At 39.6% G+C, this 18,697-nt stretch overlaps 1 protein-coding gene across 1 annotated transcript; it reads left to right on the top strand.

Annotated features, from left to right (window-relative positions):
- The first annotated feature begins 39 nt into the window (after positions 1-39).
- SUPV3L1 (Suv3 like RNA helicase) lies at positions 40-18,433 on the top strand. The gene is made up of 15 exons (XM_075109725.1): positions 40-315; positions 5,275-5,352; positions 5,623-5,730; positions 7,153-7,267; positions 7,863-8,031; positions 9,462-9,573; positions 9,873-9,950; positions 11,093-11,184; positions 12,103-12,283; positions 12,675-12,768; positions 13,446-13,665; positions 14,033-14,113; positions 15,623-15,799; positions 17,348-17,496; positions 17,877-18,433. Exons 1-15 carry the CDS (start codon positions 78-80, stop codon positions 18,370-18,372), a joined length of 2,388 nt encoding a protein of 795 aa, XP_074965826.1. The 5' UTR covers positions 40-77; the 3' UTR covers positions 18,373-18,433.
- The last annotated feature ends 264 nt before the right edge of the window (positions 18,434-18,697 follow it).

Genomic DNA, 18,697 nt, shown 5'->3' with positions numbered 1-18,697 from the left:
GGCGGCGGGAGGGCGGGCGGTCGCCGCGCGATGACGCGAGAGCCCCGCGCCGCCGTTGCTGCCGCCCTTGGCTGCCGATGAGGCGGTGCGCGTGGCCACTGCTGCGCCTACCGGCGCGGGCAGGTCTCGTCCTCCGCCATGGCGGGGTCGCTGCCACCCGCCTGCGCCCCGCCGCCTCCTCCTCCTCCTCGGCCGCCGGGGACGGCAGCTCCCGGGCCCCCGATACCTCTCTCTTCGTGCCCGTGCCGCTGAAGCCCGTTGACGACGCGGCCGAGGAAGACGTGGGCGCCGAGCTCACCCGGCCCCTCGACAAGGGTGAGCGCGGGCGGCCGTTAGGCGGCGGCGGCGGCCGCTGGGCAGGGACCCGGAGGCGTGCTGCTCCTCCGCCCCGTCTGCGGGGCTGGGCGCCCGCGAGGGCTGAGAGGAGCGGGCGGGCCCCGGCGCAGGGTTTTCCCGGGCTTTTCTCTCCCGAGGGCAGCGGGGCTACCCCTGCGGCGTGTCTGAGCGCTGTCGCCGCTCCCGCCCGCGAAGGTGAATGCGGGGCGAAAGCTGCGGGTGAGGTAAATCGACCGATGGTGAGGTTTTTACTAGGGCCCATTAGGTGTGCTCTCTGTCGAGCAAAAATCTCGTTCTAGTTCCTCCACTCCCTATTTCGGCGCAGTCAGGATAAAGGTGATGGCGTGGGGGCAGGTCCCACAGCTAAACTGAAACCATAACCGTATCTGAACTCGGAAGTCATAGTTTTCTCAAATATCGGTGTTTTAGACAGAAGAGTGTTGTCTCTGTATGAATGTACCTAGTTCAAAATTGGGCAAAGCGTTCGGCGTTTCTAGTTATTAGCCGTCAGTGTCAGAAACATAAGTTCAACTTTCAGTTATAGCAGCGTAGGTCTCTTTAGTGTTCTTGGGTTTGCATGTCTTAAAGTATGAGCAAGTAAACGTTAAGTGTAGCTTTCTGTGTATCAGCTGGGAAAGCTGTGTCAAGTGTTATGGGAGCTCCTGAGAATGTCAGAAGCAGAATAGGAGTTTGAACTTCAACCTTGAAGTAAAATAACATCTTTCTTAGTGTTTGATGTTTCCTTCATGTACTTGCTAGGTATATATCCTGTTATTTTACTTGACACATGATATTTTTTGATATTTAAATGGAAACAGAAGAAATTCTGTTGTTGATGCTCTATACTTCTGTGCTTTGATGTCTTTATGTGTAATTATATCTCAAGAACGATTGAGTTGTAACTGCTTTTTCAGTGTTTTCATCCTGTTCATTCTTCATCTGTGTTCAGTGTTCTGCTCAGGAATTGTCTTATTTTGTTTAGCTGTGCCTGAACACTGTATTTGAAGACTTGATAAATAAGAAACAAGTTCTTGCTCCTTTTGGTGTTTGGTGATCCCAATGCATTGAGGGTGTAAATGGAAACTTTTTTCTTTGTATGTTCTCCTAATTAAGTGTTCTGATGGCATATTATTTGTATCAACCCCAGGTACAGGAAACACAGAAAAATGATCTTAACTTGTTCAGAGCCCTTGAGAAAAGAATACCTGGCCCTGAGGGCCTAAAAGCCTAGCTAGGAGGAATAATCCTGAACAGCTGTAATGCAAAAAGTCCATGTTATTTTCAGACTTGCCTTTGAGTGTCGGCATAAATCAGTAGTGCATTCCTCAGATGCCACTAAATATCAGTGGTGGTATCTTACTTGTACGTTACTCGTCGCATTTATTAGATGAGCGGTTATGTTGGATTTCTTCAAAGTTACAACTAAAATGCTCTGGGAAAATAAATGTAGATTCTATTTTTTCTGCTAAATTCCTGAGAGAGAACAAATTGGCTAAAATTATTTCTGTTCCTGCAGGTGAAAATTAACTACTTCAAACAGCCTGAAGTTTTTTCATGGGAGGCTGGCAGGGAATACCAGCCAGGTGACCAGTATGGTGCTCGTGTGGCTTGTTGGCCTGTGGTGCTGTCAGTAATTCTGTATTTTGAAACTCATCAATAATGTTAAAGAGGAAACTGAATGAGACCTTCCTTAGCAAATATCCATTCTTTTTTATGAAATAATCTTCCTCTGCTTCCCCACCTCAGATTCTGACCTGACACAGTATCATGCATCTGGTGGTTTGGTTTTTTTTGTAGTTTGAATGAAGATAGTCTGTCAGATTCTACTGTGAAATGCTGAACTAGATTTAATAAAGAAAAACTCGTATTTACAGGCTTACTGATTATAGCTTGTGAAGAAACTTTGTTACTTGCTGAAGTGAGAGTGCTTATAGCTTTCATGCTAGCTAAACACTGTCAGTATAACAGAAGCCATTTTAGAAGCTTACTTTTGCAAAACCTTTATAACAAACCGTAACCTTTATAGCTAAACCTTATAACCACGCTTAATGGCATGCAGTGGAATTGATTCACGGATGCATCTGTCCTATGACTTCATAGGAAGTGGATCTTTATGAGTGGTGATGTATGCTTTCAATTTTGGTGCATCAAGTATGTTACAGTTAGAAGGAGCTTTGCTACTGAGCTTTTCTTACAGAGATTATGGCAAAATATGTCTTTCTGTAGCCTTTCATTGTTTTTACATTAGTAATATTTCTTATGTTTGTGTGATGGTGACGTCCTCGTGAAAAACCCAAATGGATGGTTATGGGTAACATACAACAATAGAAAATCACTGTATGATGGAATCATTTAAGATCTAAGTAGGTGTTTGCTAACCCCCTTGTATGATTGCCTCGTTGAATAAGGTAGCTGTTGAGTGACTAGGTAATACACAAGCACATTATAGTGAAATATCTATGGAACAGTTACATTAAAAAAAAAAAGAATCTGTGATCTTAAAATTATATAGGAGGGTGAAAGGGACACGAGGTCTGCTCATGCATGTCGTATCAAAAGAGAGGAGCATAAAGAGCAATGAGACAAGATGTTCTAAAGAAAAGTGTTCTGCTGTCGGTACAGAGGTTGAAAGATTGGTACTGGCCTTCATGATCTTCAGTACCAGGCCTGAATGTTGTCAACTCAGTGGGCAGCACAAATTAGGTTTGGTTTGAATGTGGGCCTCCTGCTATGGGGATGAACCATTAATGATTTTTAAATAAACGTAAACAGAAAAATCTATTGTATGAAAGATCACCTTGTGCCATGTTGCTTCACAGAACCCGTGATATAGTTGTTGATTTGGAGCCCTAATGCTCAGTTGTCATATTGAATGTCAGTTCTATGGCTTCGGTTGTCAGACCATGGGGCTGTGCTTTTTGGTGAGACATGCAAGCTAAGGAAGACAAGGTGGTTGTCAGCAATTCATCTGTCAGAAACAGGAGGTGCCTGAACAAGGGGATTAGTTAGATGCAGAAGGTCACTTGGGCCGGACAACAATAGTTCTGGAGAAATTTTAAAATAAAGCAGTCAACTGTTCCAGTGGTAGCATACAGACTTTCTGAAATGGACTGTTGTCACCTCAGATGCAGGAAAATGACTGCAAATAGGGCTGAGACATCAAAATGAACCTGATACATTGGAGGCTAACTGCATAATTTCTGAACTTAACTGCAGAGTCAGGCTGTCTTTTTACACAGAAGCTTAAAAAACGCTGCTGAGAAGACAAAGTAATCGAGGACTAAGGTCTAAAACACTGTTCTAGAATGAGGAAATGGTAAAGAAAGGGACATCTTCAAACAGGAGTGGATGGTAAAAAGGGTGTAATGGTAGAGGCAGGACACAGATCTCCTGAGTATGTACCCTGATTGCTACAGGGTTGTTGGTGTAGGAACAGTACTACATGCAGTTGGATTAAGCTAACGCGGGGATGTGGAGTTGGACTGCAATGCCAGCTTTGTTTTGTTTTGATAATACCCTACTGTTACGACAGGTATTTGTGCTTAGGAAGGATTGTGACCTTGGATGTTGAGGGCTGGGATGGTCCCAATGTCATGTTGCCTTGGATAGTAACAAATGTTCTGGCATTGACCTTTTAATAGTGTAGTAAGGCCAGTAGGTTGTGAATTGAGACACATAAGCGGTGATGTGTTAAATGTTGGAACTTCTCATGGAAGCTCTGAAGAGAATTTAGCCTGGTGCTTACTTTTAATGTAGTGTATGCCAATCTGTCTTTGATTTCCAGGCCCTTAAACATTTTCTGATGAGAGTATGGATGCCTGTGTAGTAAATGTAAGCCTGCTGGCAGCCTTGCTTAGTTACCTGTGTGAACATTTCAGACGGTAGGCTGATCTGTTAACAGACTACTATAACCATGCACGGGGTACGGGACGTAGCCACTGCTCTTGTGCATCTGGCTTTGCCTGCAGTTGAACTTTGCCATATTCTTGTCACCTGATGAATCGCATTATGCAAAGTGGGTTATCTCTGTTCTAGAATATAGTTTTTTACAAAGAGAGGCAAGGTTGTTCTCGTGGGAAGCTTTCCATGTTGTGGCAGAGACTCCAAAGAGTTACAGAGTTAATTGCGGAGAGCAGAGCTTGGCAGTGTTGTGTTCAGTGACTTGTGCTGGCAGACCAGTGGTGTGCTGAACTATGGATCAGTCCTAGCATTTTATGATATAGGTTTTGTAGACTTGAATTTTGAGGATAATGTGTATAGACAAGCACTGCTGATATTTGCTAGGCTGGTGTGAATTTCTGATCCGTTATAGATGGGATGGGGACACAATTTTGCCATTGTGATTTAACTAACATTTAATAAACTAAATTCAGAGTGTACATTAGTAAATACAGTTTTGTTGCAACTCGGAACTTGCCTTTCAGGGGAGGAAAGGCATTTGTGAATAACTTTATAAGAAGATATTTTATACAAACAAATCTGAATAATTTTTGATATATATTAAGAAAATCTGTGAGGTTTTTTTCTCTCCTCCTTTATCTAGCCTGAGAAATAGGAAGAATACTGCTGTTTCTTGATGGGTGCTGATAAAAAACAAACAAAATCCACCCCAAAACCTTAATTAGTTTCTTCCATAACATGTTGGCTGTAGGTTCCCACTTTTATGCTTTCCTATCAAGTACCTTAAATAGTGTCCCTTAAATACTGACCTCATCTTGATGGCAGTTCTTAGTCTGCCGCAGTTTAGGATTGTCCTTTTCTACAGTAGGCTCAATCATTGATTGTATTTAATTTAGGGGGAAATAATTTGAGTCTGTCCAGTGTGGCAAAGACTCCCTCTCTCCAAAGTAATGAGCATATGAACCATGATCTTCGGGTCAGCAGAACTGGTTTAATTTTGAGCAAACTAAAAAAAAAAAACTTACTCTTTTTCTGCAGGTGAAGTTCTGAAATCCTTAAATAAGTTCTACAAAAGAAAAGAAATCCAAAGACTAGGAGCAGAAAACGGACTAGATGGTAAGAAAATGTTCTAAGGATTTTTTTTTTAAGTGTGAAATCTGTTTTTATTTGGACATGGTATCAGGTAGATCTGATCTTTTATGGGTCTCCCTGACACTGCTTGTTTAGGTTGTCTCTGTCATTTGGTTCAAATAACCATTACATTTACATGTAATACCTTACGTTAAGGTACAGGTTTTTATTAGACTACTTCAGTGCTTTGTTGGGCATTTACAAATATGGTTTTGCGGTCCCAGTCACATTCACTTTGTTCCTTTTTTTTTGCAGCTCGTCTGTTTCACCAAGCATTTATAAGCTTTAGGAAGTATATCATGGAATCCAGTTCTGTGAGTGCTGATTTGCATATTATTCTCAATGATATATGCTGTGGTGCAGGCAAGTATCTGGAATGCTTGTAAAATAAAATATGCATTTTCTTCTTGTTTTTGGCCTGTATGCTTAACTACGTACCTGTGGACTCCCCTACTCTGCTGTAAAAGAGGTTAAAAATTGCTGCTTCCCCTTCAAAAACATTTGTGTCCATCCTATGGAGTGTTCTACCCTTAAATCTTCTGAAGTGGAAAGAAAAGAGATAAAGGTGTTAGCAGGAAGCAGCTTGTTGTTTTATAGCATCTGTTCATTGCTGAAATGAAAATAGTACTTGTTCCATCTATTCCTCTCTTAAAAATTCAGCAGCCACTAGGGGGCACTTTGAGAGCTTTCTCCTGGTCAGGTGGCTACTTGGGAACATCGCCCTGTGACTGCTCTGTTTCTTTGTGGCACTTTTAGAAGGGAGTGCTGTTTGCTTGCTTAGTGCATCCTGTGTTGTAATCAGTGGCGCTTAACCAAGAGGTGATGCTAGCTGGCAACAGCAGAAACAGCCTTCTTCACAGTTTGAACTGCAGAACTTTGGCATAGTCCATGTGTTTTTAATGATGATAATTTAAAGGTTATAGTGGCCGTTAGTTTTGTCTTAAAATGTAAATGTAGATTTTAAATGTTTACCGTCTCAGAAAATTAAAAGCGTCTTTTTATATTAATTGTGCATAAAATCTTCCACATGTTTTCCTCACTTTGACTCCTTATTTACTTACATATATTGTTCATTTATGCCTTTAAACTTGCATATATAGGAGTGTAAAGGGTTGTTTATTGTGGCAGTTTTGAAGTTTTTTTGTTGAGTTTTGCTTGTCCAAAGCTGATAATTGAAAATACTACAGTTTTTAAGTTCTTCAAATTTTTCACAACAATTTTGATTCATTGACTACTAATTCTCAATTAAAATCAAACAAAAAAAACCCCACCAAAAAATGCTGCTTTTTTTTTTTTTTTTTGTGTGTGTGTGTTTGATAATAACAGTTTTTTAGATCCAGATAGTTCTTTGAAATTCTATGAGAGCTGGGCAATTGGAGTGTGACCTGAAATGAGACCTTTAAGGCCACATCTTTCCTCTGCAGACATTCAGAAGAGTGAACGTGGATGTCTCTTCTGAGTTGATTATTCTATTTTCTAATTTTGTTTTCTCACCAAGGGATTGGAGACTCAAAATTTTGAACCAGCTTCCCAAGTCTTAGTAGCTTAGAGAAGCTGGAAACTGTTTTTCACTGTATATTCATAAAAGCATTTTAGAAGCTTTTATTTTATTTTATTTTATTCCAAGGCAGCACATGAATTCAGGAAGAAAGGGCTAAAATCTTCTTGGGACAGAAAACCTGTTTCTCATCCAGCTTTTCCATAGCTTCTAATTTTAAAGTTTATTATGAAGATATACACCTTTAGACAAACATACAAACTTTCTTAAAAGGATTTGTCTTTTAGGTCACGTGGATGATCTCTTTCCATTTTTCCTGAGGCATGCAAAGCAGATATTTCCGATGCTGGACTGTATGGATGATCTGCGCAAGATCAGTGATTTAAGATTGCCGCCCAACTGGTCAGTGTGTTTAAGTGGTTTCAGTGTTTTCTTTTCTTAGTTTCATAGAATTTCATTGTCTGCGGGATTAAGCTTTATGAAATACAAATACACTATACTTTCAGTTCCATGTCTTTTGTTGTTTTTTTTTTTTTTTACAATAATTTGTGTCAGGAGCTCTTACTTTTCTTACAAGATATGTTGCAATCAGTTAGAAGGAAAGTAAGATTATATCAGCTATGAAAGTCACTGAGCTGGTGTTGCCTTTCCAGAAAGCTTTCTCCTGGCTGTATCTGTTGGGGAGGTGGCATGCCAGAACATTAAAATGTTGATACACCCAAGGAGAGAGACCACAGTAATGAGAACTATTTTGAACACAATGTGTGAATTCCACTCTAAATCTTTGTAAGCATTGTATGATTTAGAAGATGAATGCATAAGACATAGTAACCACTTTATACTGTCTCTCTTAAACAACTTGATCTTTCTGCTTTCAACACGCATTAAAAAGTCTATTAATAATTAAATGTTCAAGCTAATTTACAGTTTCCCCTGAATCAGTATCCAGAACACCAGGTAAATGTTCAACAGATCTGCTTTTTTGTGTATGTTTTAGGTATCCAGACGCCAGGGCTATTCAGAGAAAGATAATATTCCATGCTGGTCCTACAAACAGTGGAAAAACTTACCATGCTATCCAGAGATTTCTGTCAGCAAAATCTGGAATATACTGCGGTCCACTAAAACTTCTGGCTCATGAGATCTTCCAAAACAGTAATAATGCTGTCAGTATGTTATATTACTTACCTACATCCTTAATGCTGGAACGGTCTCATGACTGCATGTTTGTAAAGTACTGTAGTTGCTTAAGGTAGTCCATGAAGCAGTGTGCTTGAACTGGGGCTGTTACTTTGCAGTAGTGTCAGTGCCAGTTGTGCATTGCTGCTTTAGGTGTGCAGAATGGAGCATTGTTTCCCCAAATGGAACGTCACTTTCCCCAAAGCACATGCTGTGCAGGCACCTGCCTCCATTTTCCTGTAACTTTTCCCTTCCTGGGTTTAACCAGGTCCTACTATTAGCTTTTTCAGTGTGCAAGCCATGGCTTCTTTTGCCCATGACCTTTATTTTGGCTTGTATGCAAGAATTACCCTACTTAACTCCCCTCAATCTTCTGCTTCAATGTTTAAATATATTTTACTTAACTGTCTAATAAAAAGTTGTGCAGCTTTAGATGTGCTGAGTTGAAGAGCAGTGCCCTATATCAGGTCTCTAGAGGAAGCTTTCATTAGTACTTTTTTTTATTGCTTCCAGTATCTCTTTTTGAAGGCTCCTCACCAGTGTTTTTCCAGCTGCAACCACACCAGTTCTGAAGCATTACAGTAACACATCAGTGTTTACCAAATGGTCTTGTGATTTCTCTTTTTTTTAATAACTCTATGATTTAGAATTTGCAATTCCTATAACTGGTTTATCAAAGCAACACATAAGAAAGACTGCCTTGTTCTACAAGATATCTGTAATGTGTACTGTGTAGTCAATGTGGATACCATGTAGTGATGTTCCTTCTTAGTAGAGTTACTGCATTTTTCTCCCATGTGTTTAGTGTGTGTGAAGACTTTTCACTTGGCAGCTCGTGGATCATATGTAGCCCTTGAGGCTCAAACAGGGCTTCCTGCCTGGCTCTACAGGTTTCTGTAGATACGGAGGAGCAGCCATCTGCCTGAGATCCAGCGAGTGTAGAGCTGACAGGGTGGTGGCCCCTGCTATCTCTCACAGCTAGGCCTCATGAACTCTTGCTGTGTGAGTATAAGGCAGCAGGTGAGACATCCAATAGGGCAGTCACCAAATGAACTGGAAGAGGCTGGAGCTTGCAAGGCTACTTCACTGCTGGGCCTTGCTCTATGAGACCTTTGTACTACAGTTCTGACAGTTTTTTGTGGCAGATGTGACAGCTCTGAAACACTCTGAGGAAGATGTAATCTCCTGCGGGCGTAGGGGAGGGCATCTAATTACAGGTACTACCTCTTCATTATACCCTTCAGTCTGATAGGACTTAAATACAGGACACAACTCTCAAAAGGCTGAGTAGTTATTTTCTAGAGAGCTGCCATTATACTGTCTTAGAAGCTACTTTAAGAAGCAGATATTTTTTTCCCCTTTGGAAGGGGGATTCTGTTATTAAAGAAACTTAACATGAGTTTCTGAATTCCTTTAGAATGTGCCATGTGACTTGGTGACAGGAGAAGAGCGTGTGTATGCCAGTGAAGAAGCCAGACAAGCTCCTCATATTGCTTGTACCATTGAAATGTGCAGCACTAATACGCCTTGTATGTATACGTAATTGTTTCAGTCATATCTATGGTATCTTCATGTGTATTATTGCTTGGACTCTGAACTAGCTGAGCTATTCCTTTTCACTCTTATTTGAACAGTTTCTGAGCTATCTTAGAGCAGTTGATAAAACCTGGATCATCTCAAATAGCTTTTTGGTGGTAGAGGATTAACTTGATTTGAGCAACCTTTTTTAGAAAGCCTTTGAGTTCTTTCCTGTGTTGTATTGCTGTTCTAGATGCTCTTCCTTGGTGCATCATATTTTTTCCTTTTCTTTTTTTTTTTTTGTTGTAAGACGAAGTTGCTGTGATTGATGAAATTCAGATGATCAGAGATCCTGCCAGAGGATGGGCTTGGACAAGAGCCCTTCTAGGTAAGCTTGTGTGTGTTGACAATGAACTAGTTTAATGTGACAATAAATGGCACATTGAATTCAAGCCTAGCAGTCAGTTTATTCGTAAGTGGTTACAATATGTGGTGTAAAATAAAAGCATGTGTTGTTTCTTCACGTGTCTTCTCACAGTAAGGCAGAGAGATACTCTGCCTCAAGGGATTTGTCTGTATGGCAGCAAGGTACCTGTCATGTTTTACTGAAGTAATGTTTTTTAAAAATTTTAGTCTCTAAGTTATACAGATGCCTCTTTTAGTTTTGCTTCCTTGGATAATACGGAGTCTTTGTGTTGTTACACCATGCTATCCTTTTACATTGATTATTTTCTAGAAGTATCCCTTTTTGTTCAATTAAACCAACACAGTTTTTCAGAGATTTCATAATGGAGAGATACTGTTAAATGCATGGCAACATGGTGAACGTTAGATATTTTATAATGGTAATTTCTTATGGCTTATTTATAGAGCTGCATTTATCTGTGAAATTCTTAGAAGAATGCATCATTTGATAATGTTAGAATTTTCAAGAGGAATTTTTGTAACTTATTTTTCCTCAGATTTTGAACAGAAATTTGGAACCTGATTTCCACCCCTCTGCCTTTCCCTTCGTTGCTTTTGATGCTAAGTTTAACAAGATGATTTATCACACTACCCCTACCTCTTATTTTTCCCCTTTTTCTATTCTGACTACATTAGGGATGTGTTCACATTTTAGGCAGTCATGCAGAAGAGAAAGCTCTTTATTTCTGCTGTGGTTTCAGAGTTAGTAAAACATTAGTAGTAAAGAAAACTAACTCAAAGCTTTGCTCTATTTGTTCTGTGGTTGAGGGTACCTCTCGTTTTGGCTGAGAGGGTGCAACAAGGTATTAGCTGCTCTCCTTATCACACCAATGGATTTCCAAGCATCCCTTGCTGATATGAGATCAAGAGCAGCTCTAAGGAAGTAGTATATTGTGGGAGAGGCTTTAGGTACTGATTTGGGATGTTGAAGGAGGTGAAATACCGTCCTCATGGATGTGTTTAGCAAGGAAAAAGTAATTTTTGGGTAACTTAAAAGTCAACTAAAGCTACTGTTGCCTATAAATATGTAACATTTTGCATTTTATTTCATTCTATCTTGCTCAGGGCTCTGTGCGGAAGAAATCCATGTTTGTGGAGAAGCTGCTGCTATTGACTTGGTGACAGAGCTCATGTACACTACAGGGGAGGAAGTTGAAGTAAGCTTTTTAATTCTGTAAAGTTACAGACAGAACGTCAGGTTTTCCTTGCTGGAAAACAGGCAAAAAATTTAGGGTCTTTGGGGGTATCACTGATCAAAGTTATTCTTGCAGGAGTTCTTGTTAGAATGTTTCTCAATTCCTGTAAACCAAAGGAGATGTTGCAAAGTTGATTTTTTATCTTTTCAATAGTGGTATTGTTTTGCTTAAAGAAGATAAGTGCTTTGCTAAGTTCCTGCCAGGGAATGCTACAGCTGTTTAGGGCTTTCTTCACAGTTCTGTTTGTCCTGGAGGGCACAGTGTCCTCAAGTTTGCTGAGGTTACTGGATCTGTTGAAAGTTATTCTCCATATGATGAGGAAATGAGTTAAAAGAGCTAACACCTCCAGAAGAAAGTGATCGAAAGATCTTTGAAACCCAACTTTATTGTCATAAGTATTTTTTTTCTTGGGAAGATTTCTTTGTGAAGAGTATTTAAAACCGTAAAATTTGGTACTAAGAAAGTCGAGCCTGCTTGATTTCCTTTGAATTAGCTGTAGCTGTATATATCTGTGTGTGGTGGGGTGTGTGATTCTGAAAGGGGACTGGTTACAGCATTCAGGTGACTGAGTGAAAACAGACTCGCGTTTCTTGATAGAACTGCTACATAGCCTGTATACTTCTTTTCTCGAGTCTACTTTACATGTAAAAATATGTAGTTCTCTGTTTCTTGAAAAGGCTGTATAGTTCTCAGTTTGGGAAGTGCTGCAAGTATGCAAGTGCGTAAGGTGTATGTCACCTTCTCCCCAGTCATTATCTGTTCAGGACTGAGAGGTCCCTCAGTGTTACCACCAGTTGTGATGATAACCATGCTGGCTGATATTTCACAGGAATTTTTCATTTAAAAATGTAATATCTTTGACAACCCCTTTGATTCTAGGTCCGAAACTACAAGAGACTCACTCCTCTTACTGTGCTCGATTATGCCTTAGAATCTTTAGACAACCTCCGTCCTGGGGACTGCATTGTCTGTTTCAGTAAGAATGACATTTATTCGGTCAGTCGACAGATTGAAGCCAGAGGATTAGAATGCGCTGTCATATATGGCAGTCTGCCACCAGGTAAAGCACTCGTCCTTGTATTTTTAAAGGAATGATCTGCCTCTTGCTGCTTTCTTAGAAAAACTTTCAAAATAAAGTGGGTACAAGTTTTCCTAGTTTTACATCTCTATATGGTTAGAGAAAGTAATCAACTTTTGTTGACTGGTGTTTTAATCTTGGGATTAGACCTTTATTATGTATGTAATATTGATCTTCTGATAGATTTAACTAAATGAGGTCTATCCTCAGCTCTGGGAATGATTTGAATTCCTTCTGCCCGCTTCCCCCAACAACAGCCAAATACCAATTTTTTTTTTCTCAGCCTATTATAAAGGCATTGAGCTTAGTCATGTATCGTCTTTGTTTTGTAAGAAGAATTTGTTATGTGAAGTATTTTGTCATTCTGTGTTAGGAACAAAGCTTGAACAGGCAAAGAAATTCAATGATCCTCATGATCCATGCAAAATTTTGGTTGCCACAGATGCAATTGGAATGGGACTCAATTTGTAAGTACTTTGAGCAGGTGATGGTATGATTCCACCCACCCCCCCAGGTGTGATAACTGCATTGATCTCCTCAGTTGTTTCTCCCCGGCTTGACTAAGTTGGGTAGATATCTGCTATGTGTAGATAACACAGTTCATGCATTTTAATTCTGAAATAGTGATCAATTTGTTTGGGTAGAACTAAGCTTTAATTTTAAAACTGGTTCTGAGAATTAAGTGGTTCACTTGGCCTAATTCTGTGTGATAGTAGGCACTGTTAAGATAATTTGGATTCACTGGAATCAGATGTGCTAGGTGGTCACAGTACCGGTCTCCTGCATTTCTAAAATGTGGAGCAAGTCGAGTCCAGTTTCAGATGTATTTTGTTGCTGAAGGCGATGCAGTCATATTGCCATGAACTGCTGAGGCAGATGGTGATGAATGGATTGGGACTCTATTAGAACACGATTGATGTGTGTAGGGATGATGATTCTCCTGGAACTAACCAGTAGTCTTGTGCTGTCCTTTTGAATATCCTGTGGCTGAGTAGCAGCTGTGGCCCCTTGATTTATAGAGGGGGAAAAAAGCTCCCTCCCCCTGTAAAAAAAAAAAAGCCCCTTTCATTCTTCTTTAGTAGGTTGTATATGGAAAATAATTTGCAAAAAAGGATTCCTCTTTGTTTTTGTTCGCATATTTCAGATGTATAAAAAGAATAATTTTTAACTCTATAGTAAAGCCAACTGTCAATGAGAAGGGAGAAAAGGAAATAGACTCCATTACAACCTCCCAGGCTCTACAAATCGCAGGCAGAGCTGGGCGTTATGGCTCATCCTTCAAACAAGGAGAAGTCACTACAATGCATCGTGATGACCTCATGCAGCTGAAAGAAATTTTGAGTGAGCCTGTGCGCCCTGTGAAGGTGAGAGGCTCAGTCCCCAGTTTGTAAAAGGTGTGCTCTGGAGCTGTTTTACTACGTTTCTATCCCAAATTATTTTTTTCTTGTGTCCGTTTACAAGTTAGTAATAAAAAGGGATTGTGTGATGCTGGAGTGACTTTGAAAATATGTCCCATTCGGAGGTTTGCAATATTTCATTTATATTTAGGCTGCCCTTTTAAGCTCAAATACAAAAGTTCTTAAGTTCCAGATAAAGTGTGCTAAATAAACTGGGCTTTTGTAGGGTGCTTTGGTTTCTTGCATTTTGTCTTTCTATATTTTGTTTCTGATGCTCTAATTTTAGAACAATATTGAGAATTAATGGAAACTTTTTTCTTTATTTTCCCTTTAGGCAGCTGGCCTACATCCTACGCCTGAGCAGATAGAAATGTTTGCTTATCATCTCCCTGATGCCACTCTATCCAATCTAATTGTAAGAATGGTCAAAATATTAGCTTCTGCTTTAAGAATTAAGCATTGCTTATAGTCGCTGCTTTTGTATGAACCTGCACTTTGTGAAGCTGACAGCCTTGCGTGTATCTTTTGTCAGTTGGATTCTTCTCTCTGCCACAGCAGCGACTGCAGATACGTTTAGAACGCTTAACTTTTTTGTGTTATAATAAACTTGAAAGCTGTTGAAGTGTGTACGTATGTTCACACACGTTGAAGAGTGTACAACAACTTTTTCACTTCACCTTTCCTGTTTTTTAAACATAGAGTTTTTGGTCTGAGGCTGAAAATATTAGAGATTGAAATTTCGGTAAATTTATGTGAAAATTCCTGGGAAACTGGGCTGGTTCTGTCAGATTTCTGTACATCTGCAAGCTACCTGATTTTCTTCCTGGTTCTGTGGACTTTATGGTAAAACAGTGTCTGCTTAACTGTGAGAAAACAGATTTTGTGGGATTTGCTCGGTCTCATCATTAGCTGGAGAGTAGAATTTTTGTAAATGCCTAAACCTTTTAAAGTAGGAATTAAGTTTCCAATGCTGTATTTAAAAAATAGTATAACGGTTTTTAGTACACTTGAGAAATTCTTAGCAGCTTTCATGGCTTTAAATGCATGTTATTGTTCTCTCCTGATATACTGTTACATAGTGAAGTGTATGATTTCTATCCTTGAGGTAAAAGATGATACTTGGAGACTTTCAGGAAGACTTAGGCTGGCAGGGTAACAGCACATCTTTAAAATTTTGCTATTAAGAATTTCTGGGCTAGCACAGGAGTATTAAGATTAAAAACCCTATGTTATTATTCATCTCTTCAGTATTCAGTCACCTATTTAACTAAGCAGCTCAGTGTTCCTTTAAAGATCTTTTAACAGAATTCTTTCAAAGATTTACACTAGAGAAATAATTTTGGGGGTCCATAAAAATTCCCCCTGCAGTGTGCAGTGGCATCTCCTGTTTCTCCAAACCTTGGATGTGTTTCAGGTGTTCTTTGAACTTCTCCATTGCAGTACTGTTTTTATCTAGTGATTCTTAAAATAGATCTGTTCCTGACATTGGGCTAAAAATACCTCAATTATTGAATGTTATGCTGTAAAGTTAGCTTTTTGGATCATGCTAAGTGACAAACCTGGAACAAGTTGTAAGCATAGTAGTAACTGGTTCCTGTGATGGTGTTCTTTGTAACTAAAATGTACACATCCAGAACACTGTATTTGTTACTTAGGAGGCTAATTGAAAATGCTTAAATAAAGCGTAGTGCATTATGTTTTCTCCCCGATCCTGTTTTAGAGAATTTAAGGAAAATCGCATTAAAAGACTAGAGGGAAATCCCTGGCCCACTTTATCATTAACTGTGGTCAAATTTAATATTTTTAACTGTTCTTTCAGTATAACTAGCCTTTGAAACACTAAATCATTTTTTGGTTTGGTAATAAAAAGTTTAACAACCCTCTTTTGTAATAACGTCCTCTTCATTTGGTTATATTTTCACAGGATATTTTTGTGAGTCTCTCACAAGTTGATGGACTTTACTTTGTCTGCAATATTGATGACTTTAAATTTCTAGCAGATATGATTCAGCACATTCCACTAAATTTACGATCACGATATGTCTTCTGCACTGCACCCTTGAACAGAAAAGAGCCTTTTGTGTGTACCATGTTGTTGAAGGTCAGTTGTTTTTTTTCCCCTCAAAAAAATGTGTTGTTTTTATCGGAGCAAGTGGGTCTTGGTGCATTGAGACTGTATCTGGCTGCTATATTTATTGTGGGTTTTGTCAGTAGTTTTGAGAGCGTTCTTAAAGTGCTCACAGGTAGTAGTATAAAATAACTGGGGAAATATTTTTTTTCCAGTTGCGTCCTTCACCATTTTTATTGGCCAAAGCTTTTAACTTCTGAGAACTGATTCTCATTTTGTGATGTAAATTAAAATTCGGATAGCTTTTCTGCTGTTTGCCTCAGAGAATCCTACTGCTTGCCTTGCAGATGATCTTTGAACTAGGAGAGATAAGAATTGTGTTACCTTGTCATTTGTGCACTGTTAAGCTTTGCACTACAGTGTATCTAAAAGTAGTCCTTAAAAAATCAAGACACCGCTGCTTCAAGGTGTTAGCTGTCAACAAAAGAATGGGATTAAGTGTGGTTGCTGATGTTATAATACAGTTACATAGAATTAAAACCTCAGAAACTAGAGTGCTGTAAGTTGCTCTCAGAATTACATCATTTCACTTTTCAGGCCTGGTTGAACTGTTTTCCACTGTGCTCCAGAGTGATTATTTTGAGGAATTTGTAGTCAGCTGATTTCAGTTTTTCAGGATTAATAGTTTTGTTTGGGACTGTTACTTTGTGAAACAGTATTGCCTTTGTCCCCTTTTAGAGACTGCATTAAACATTTTTAGTAAAATAGTATAAAAATGAAACTGGTGTTGTGCCCTCATGTCAGATATTAGACCTGTGCTTTTCAAAAATTGCTAGTAACGTTCTTAAAAAATAGAGTGATTTAAAGAGTTGAAAAAAGATGTGCCTCATTAGAAAATGCTGAGCATTCAAATCCCCAAGTAGTGAAGGTGCAGAGGGGCATAATGTGATGTCGGAGGGAGGTAGGCTGTTGTGAATGCCTGTGTGAATTTAAGCCCTGTTCCTTGGCAAAAAACCCCAAACTTCTGGTATCAGCCAGTTAGGAATCCTTTATTCCAGGTCATTAATGGTCCTGAAAATTTTAAATTTAAATCTTATTTGGCTTGTTTATCTGTTAGTAAAAGAGCCAAGATGTCTAGGTTTCAGAAGGGATGATTTCTAGTGCAGAGTTATCTGGGTTGTGAATAGTGTGTTTCCTAAATCAGGGAACACATTTAACATGTTCTAAATCCTGGAGATTCTGAAACAAGATAATTAACAGAATAGGAGCAGGAGAAGAAAAAAGGCAAAGTCCATCTGCTTCACTAGATGCAATTATATTTCTGCTTTTCTGGAGAGCTGTATACTTAAGTTGCTTAACTCTGTGCATGGCACATGGACAAATTGTGTTAATGAGGCCCTGGAAAGGAGAGTGACTCCTCTGTGGAGTAATTAAGCGAAAGAATGTGTGGCATTTGGGCTGGGTAAAACAAAGCAGGTTATTTTCTGGAGTATTCTATGTACATAGGCTCAATGGAATTTAACTCATTTAGTATTTCTTCTTTTCTGACTGAGGACTTCACTGAATCTGCTTGTTTTTCAGTTTGCAAGACAGTTCAGTAGAAATGAGCCTCTGACGTTTGACTGGCTCTGTCGGCACACCAAATGGCCATTAGCTGCTCCAAAGAACATCAAAGAACTTGTACACCTTGAAGCTGTTCACGATGTTTTTGACCTCTATCTGTGGTTAAGGTATTGCCTTTGTGCTTGGAAATTATTTTTCCCTAATGTTTATGACTTACAGTCCTAGAAAAGCAGTGTCTTCAAGCCGGTCTGTGTGTGGTGCAGTATGGGCTCCTTTGGCCCTTTAGTGGATCTTGAGGCGTGCAAATGTAGCTATGTTGTGGGAGCAAGTCATGGCTTCTGCAGAGAACAGTTTGTGACTGACAGAGAAAGTTAGAAACAAGGCGATCCTGGACTGGAGCAGCTGAAATGCCACTTACAATACAGTGGCCTTCCCATGTAGCACGTAATATTTTTTTTCACTTTACATAGTACGTATCTCATTTTTGTCCCAGTCAGCGGTCCTTTAGCGAAAAAGTTTAATTGTGTGTTGTTTTGCCTCTCTTCAGTTACCGCTTCATGGATATGTTCCCTGATGCTGCCCTTGTAAGGGATATTCAGAAAAAGCTAGACAACATCATACAAGTTGGTGTCTGCAACATCACAAAGCTGATCCGAGCTTCACAATCTGCAGCTGCTCCTGGGACAGCAGAAGTTGTGTCAGAAGACTTTCCTCTTTCAAGGACTAAGAGGGATACCAGGGCGGTTTCAGACCATCATAGTGTAAAACCCACAGAAGCACTCTCTATTGCAGTGGAGGTTCCGGGAGAAAGAAGAGCAAAGAACTTGAAAGGCTATCGGTCTGCTACAAGGCAGGAGGATCTGAAAAGCCATGGACGTGGATCTCTTGCCAACAGATTGCTGCGTGAAGGACTTCTAACACAAGAAATGCTGAGACAGCTGGAGAGTGAGTGGCAGGATCAGAATAGGAATGGTAGATACGGCCTTGGTTCAAAAAGAGATGATCAGAGTAGTTCAAAGGAAACAGGGAAAAAGAAAAAATAGAACCATGTCCTAATTCTGTTTAGTTTTTATTAATAAAATAAAATACTATTTTAATAACTTCCTTGGCATTTCATGTTTACACTGCTGCAGCTCCTTGATGTTTTGCCTTCTGCAACCAGTTACATGAAGCCCTCAGAGAAATGGACTCTTAAAAGCTCAGGCAGAGGCCATAAATTTGCTTTTACCAGTCAGCTATACACGTTTTCAATCATGGTGTTCAGCATAAGTGTATGATCTACTGCTATGTGAAAATTTGAACTTTTGATGTCTTCTTGCAAGATATCCTCACATTGTTAATAAACATCAGATATTTCACTAGTAATGA

This window comes from Phalacrocorax aristotelis, chromosome 14 (assembly GCF_949628215.1).
Source record: "Phalacrocorax aristotelis chromosome 14, bGulAri2.1, whole genome shotgun sequence".
In the NCBI taxonomy this organism is placed as follows: domain Eukaryota; kingdom Metazoa; phylum Chordata; class Aves; order Suliformes; family Phalacrocoracidae; genus Phalacrocorax; species Phalacrocorax aristotelis.
This window is presented reverse-complemented; position numbering and strand designations above follow the sequence as displayed.

Bases quoted from the DNA above. Each gene is read 5' to 3' on its own strand.
- SUPV3L1 (XM_075109725.1), top strand. From the start codon at position 78: ATGAGGCGGTGCGCGTGGCCACTGCTGCGCCTACCGGCGCGGGCAGGT. The intron at 316-5,274 runs GTGAGCGCGGGC...CTTTTTCTGCAG, and splicing joins CACCCGGCCCCTCGACAAGG to GTGAAGTTCTGAAATCCTTA. The intron at 8,032-9,461 runs GTCAGTATGTTA...GAATTCCTTTAG, and splicing joins TCCAAAACAGTAATAATGCT to AATGTGCCATGTGACTTGGT.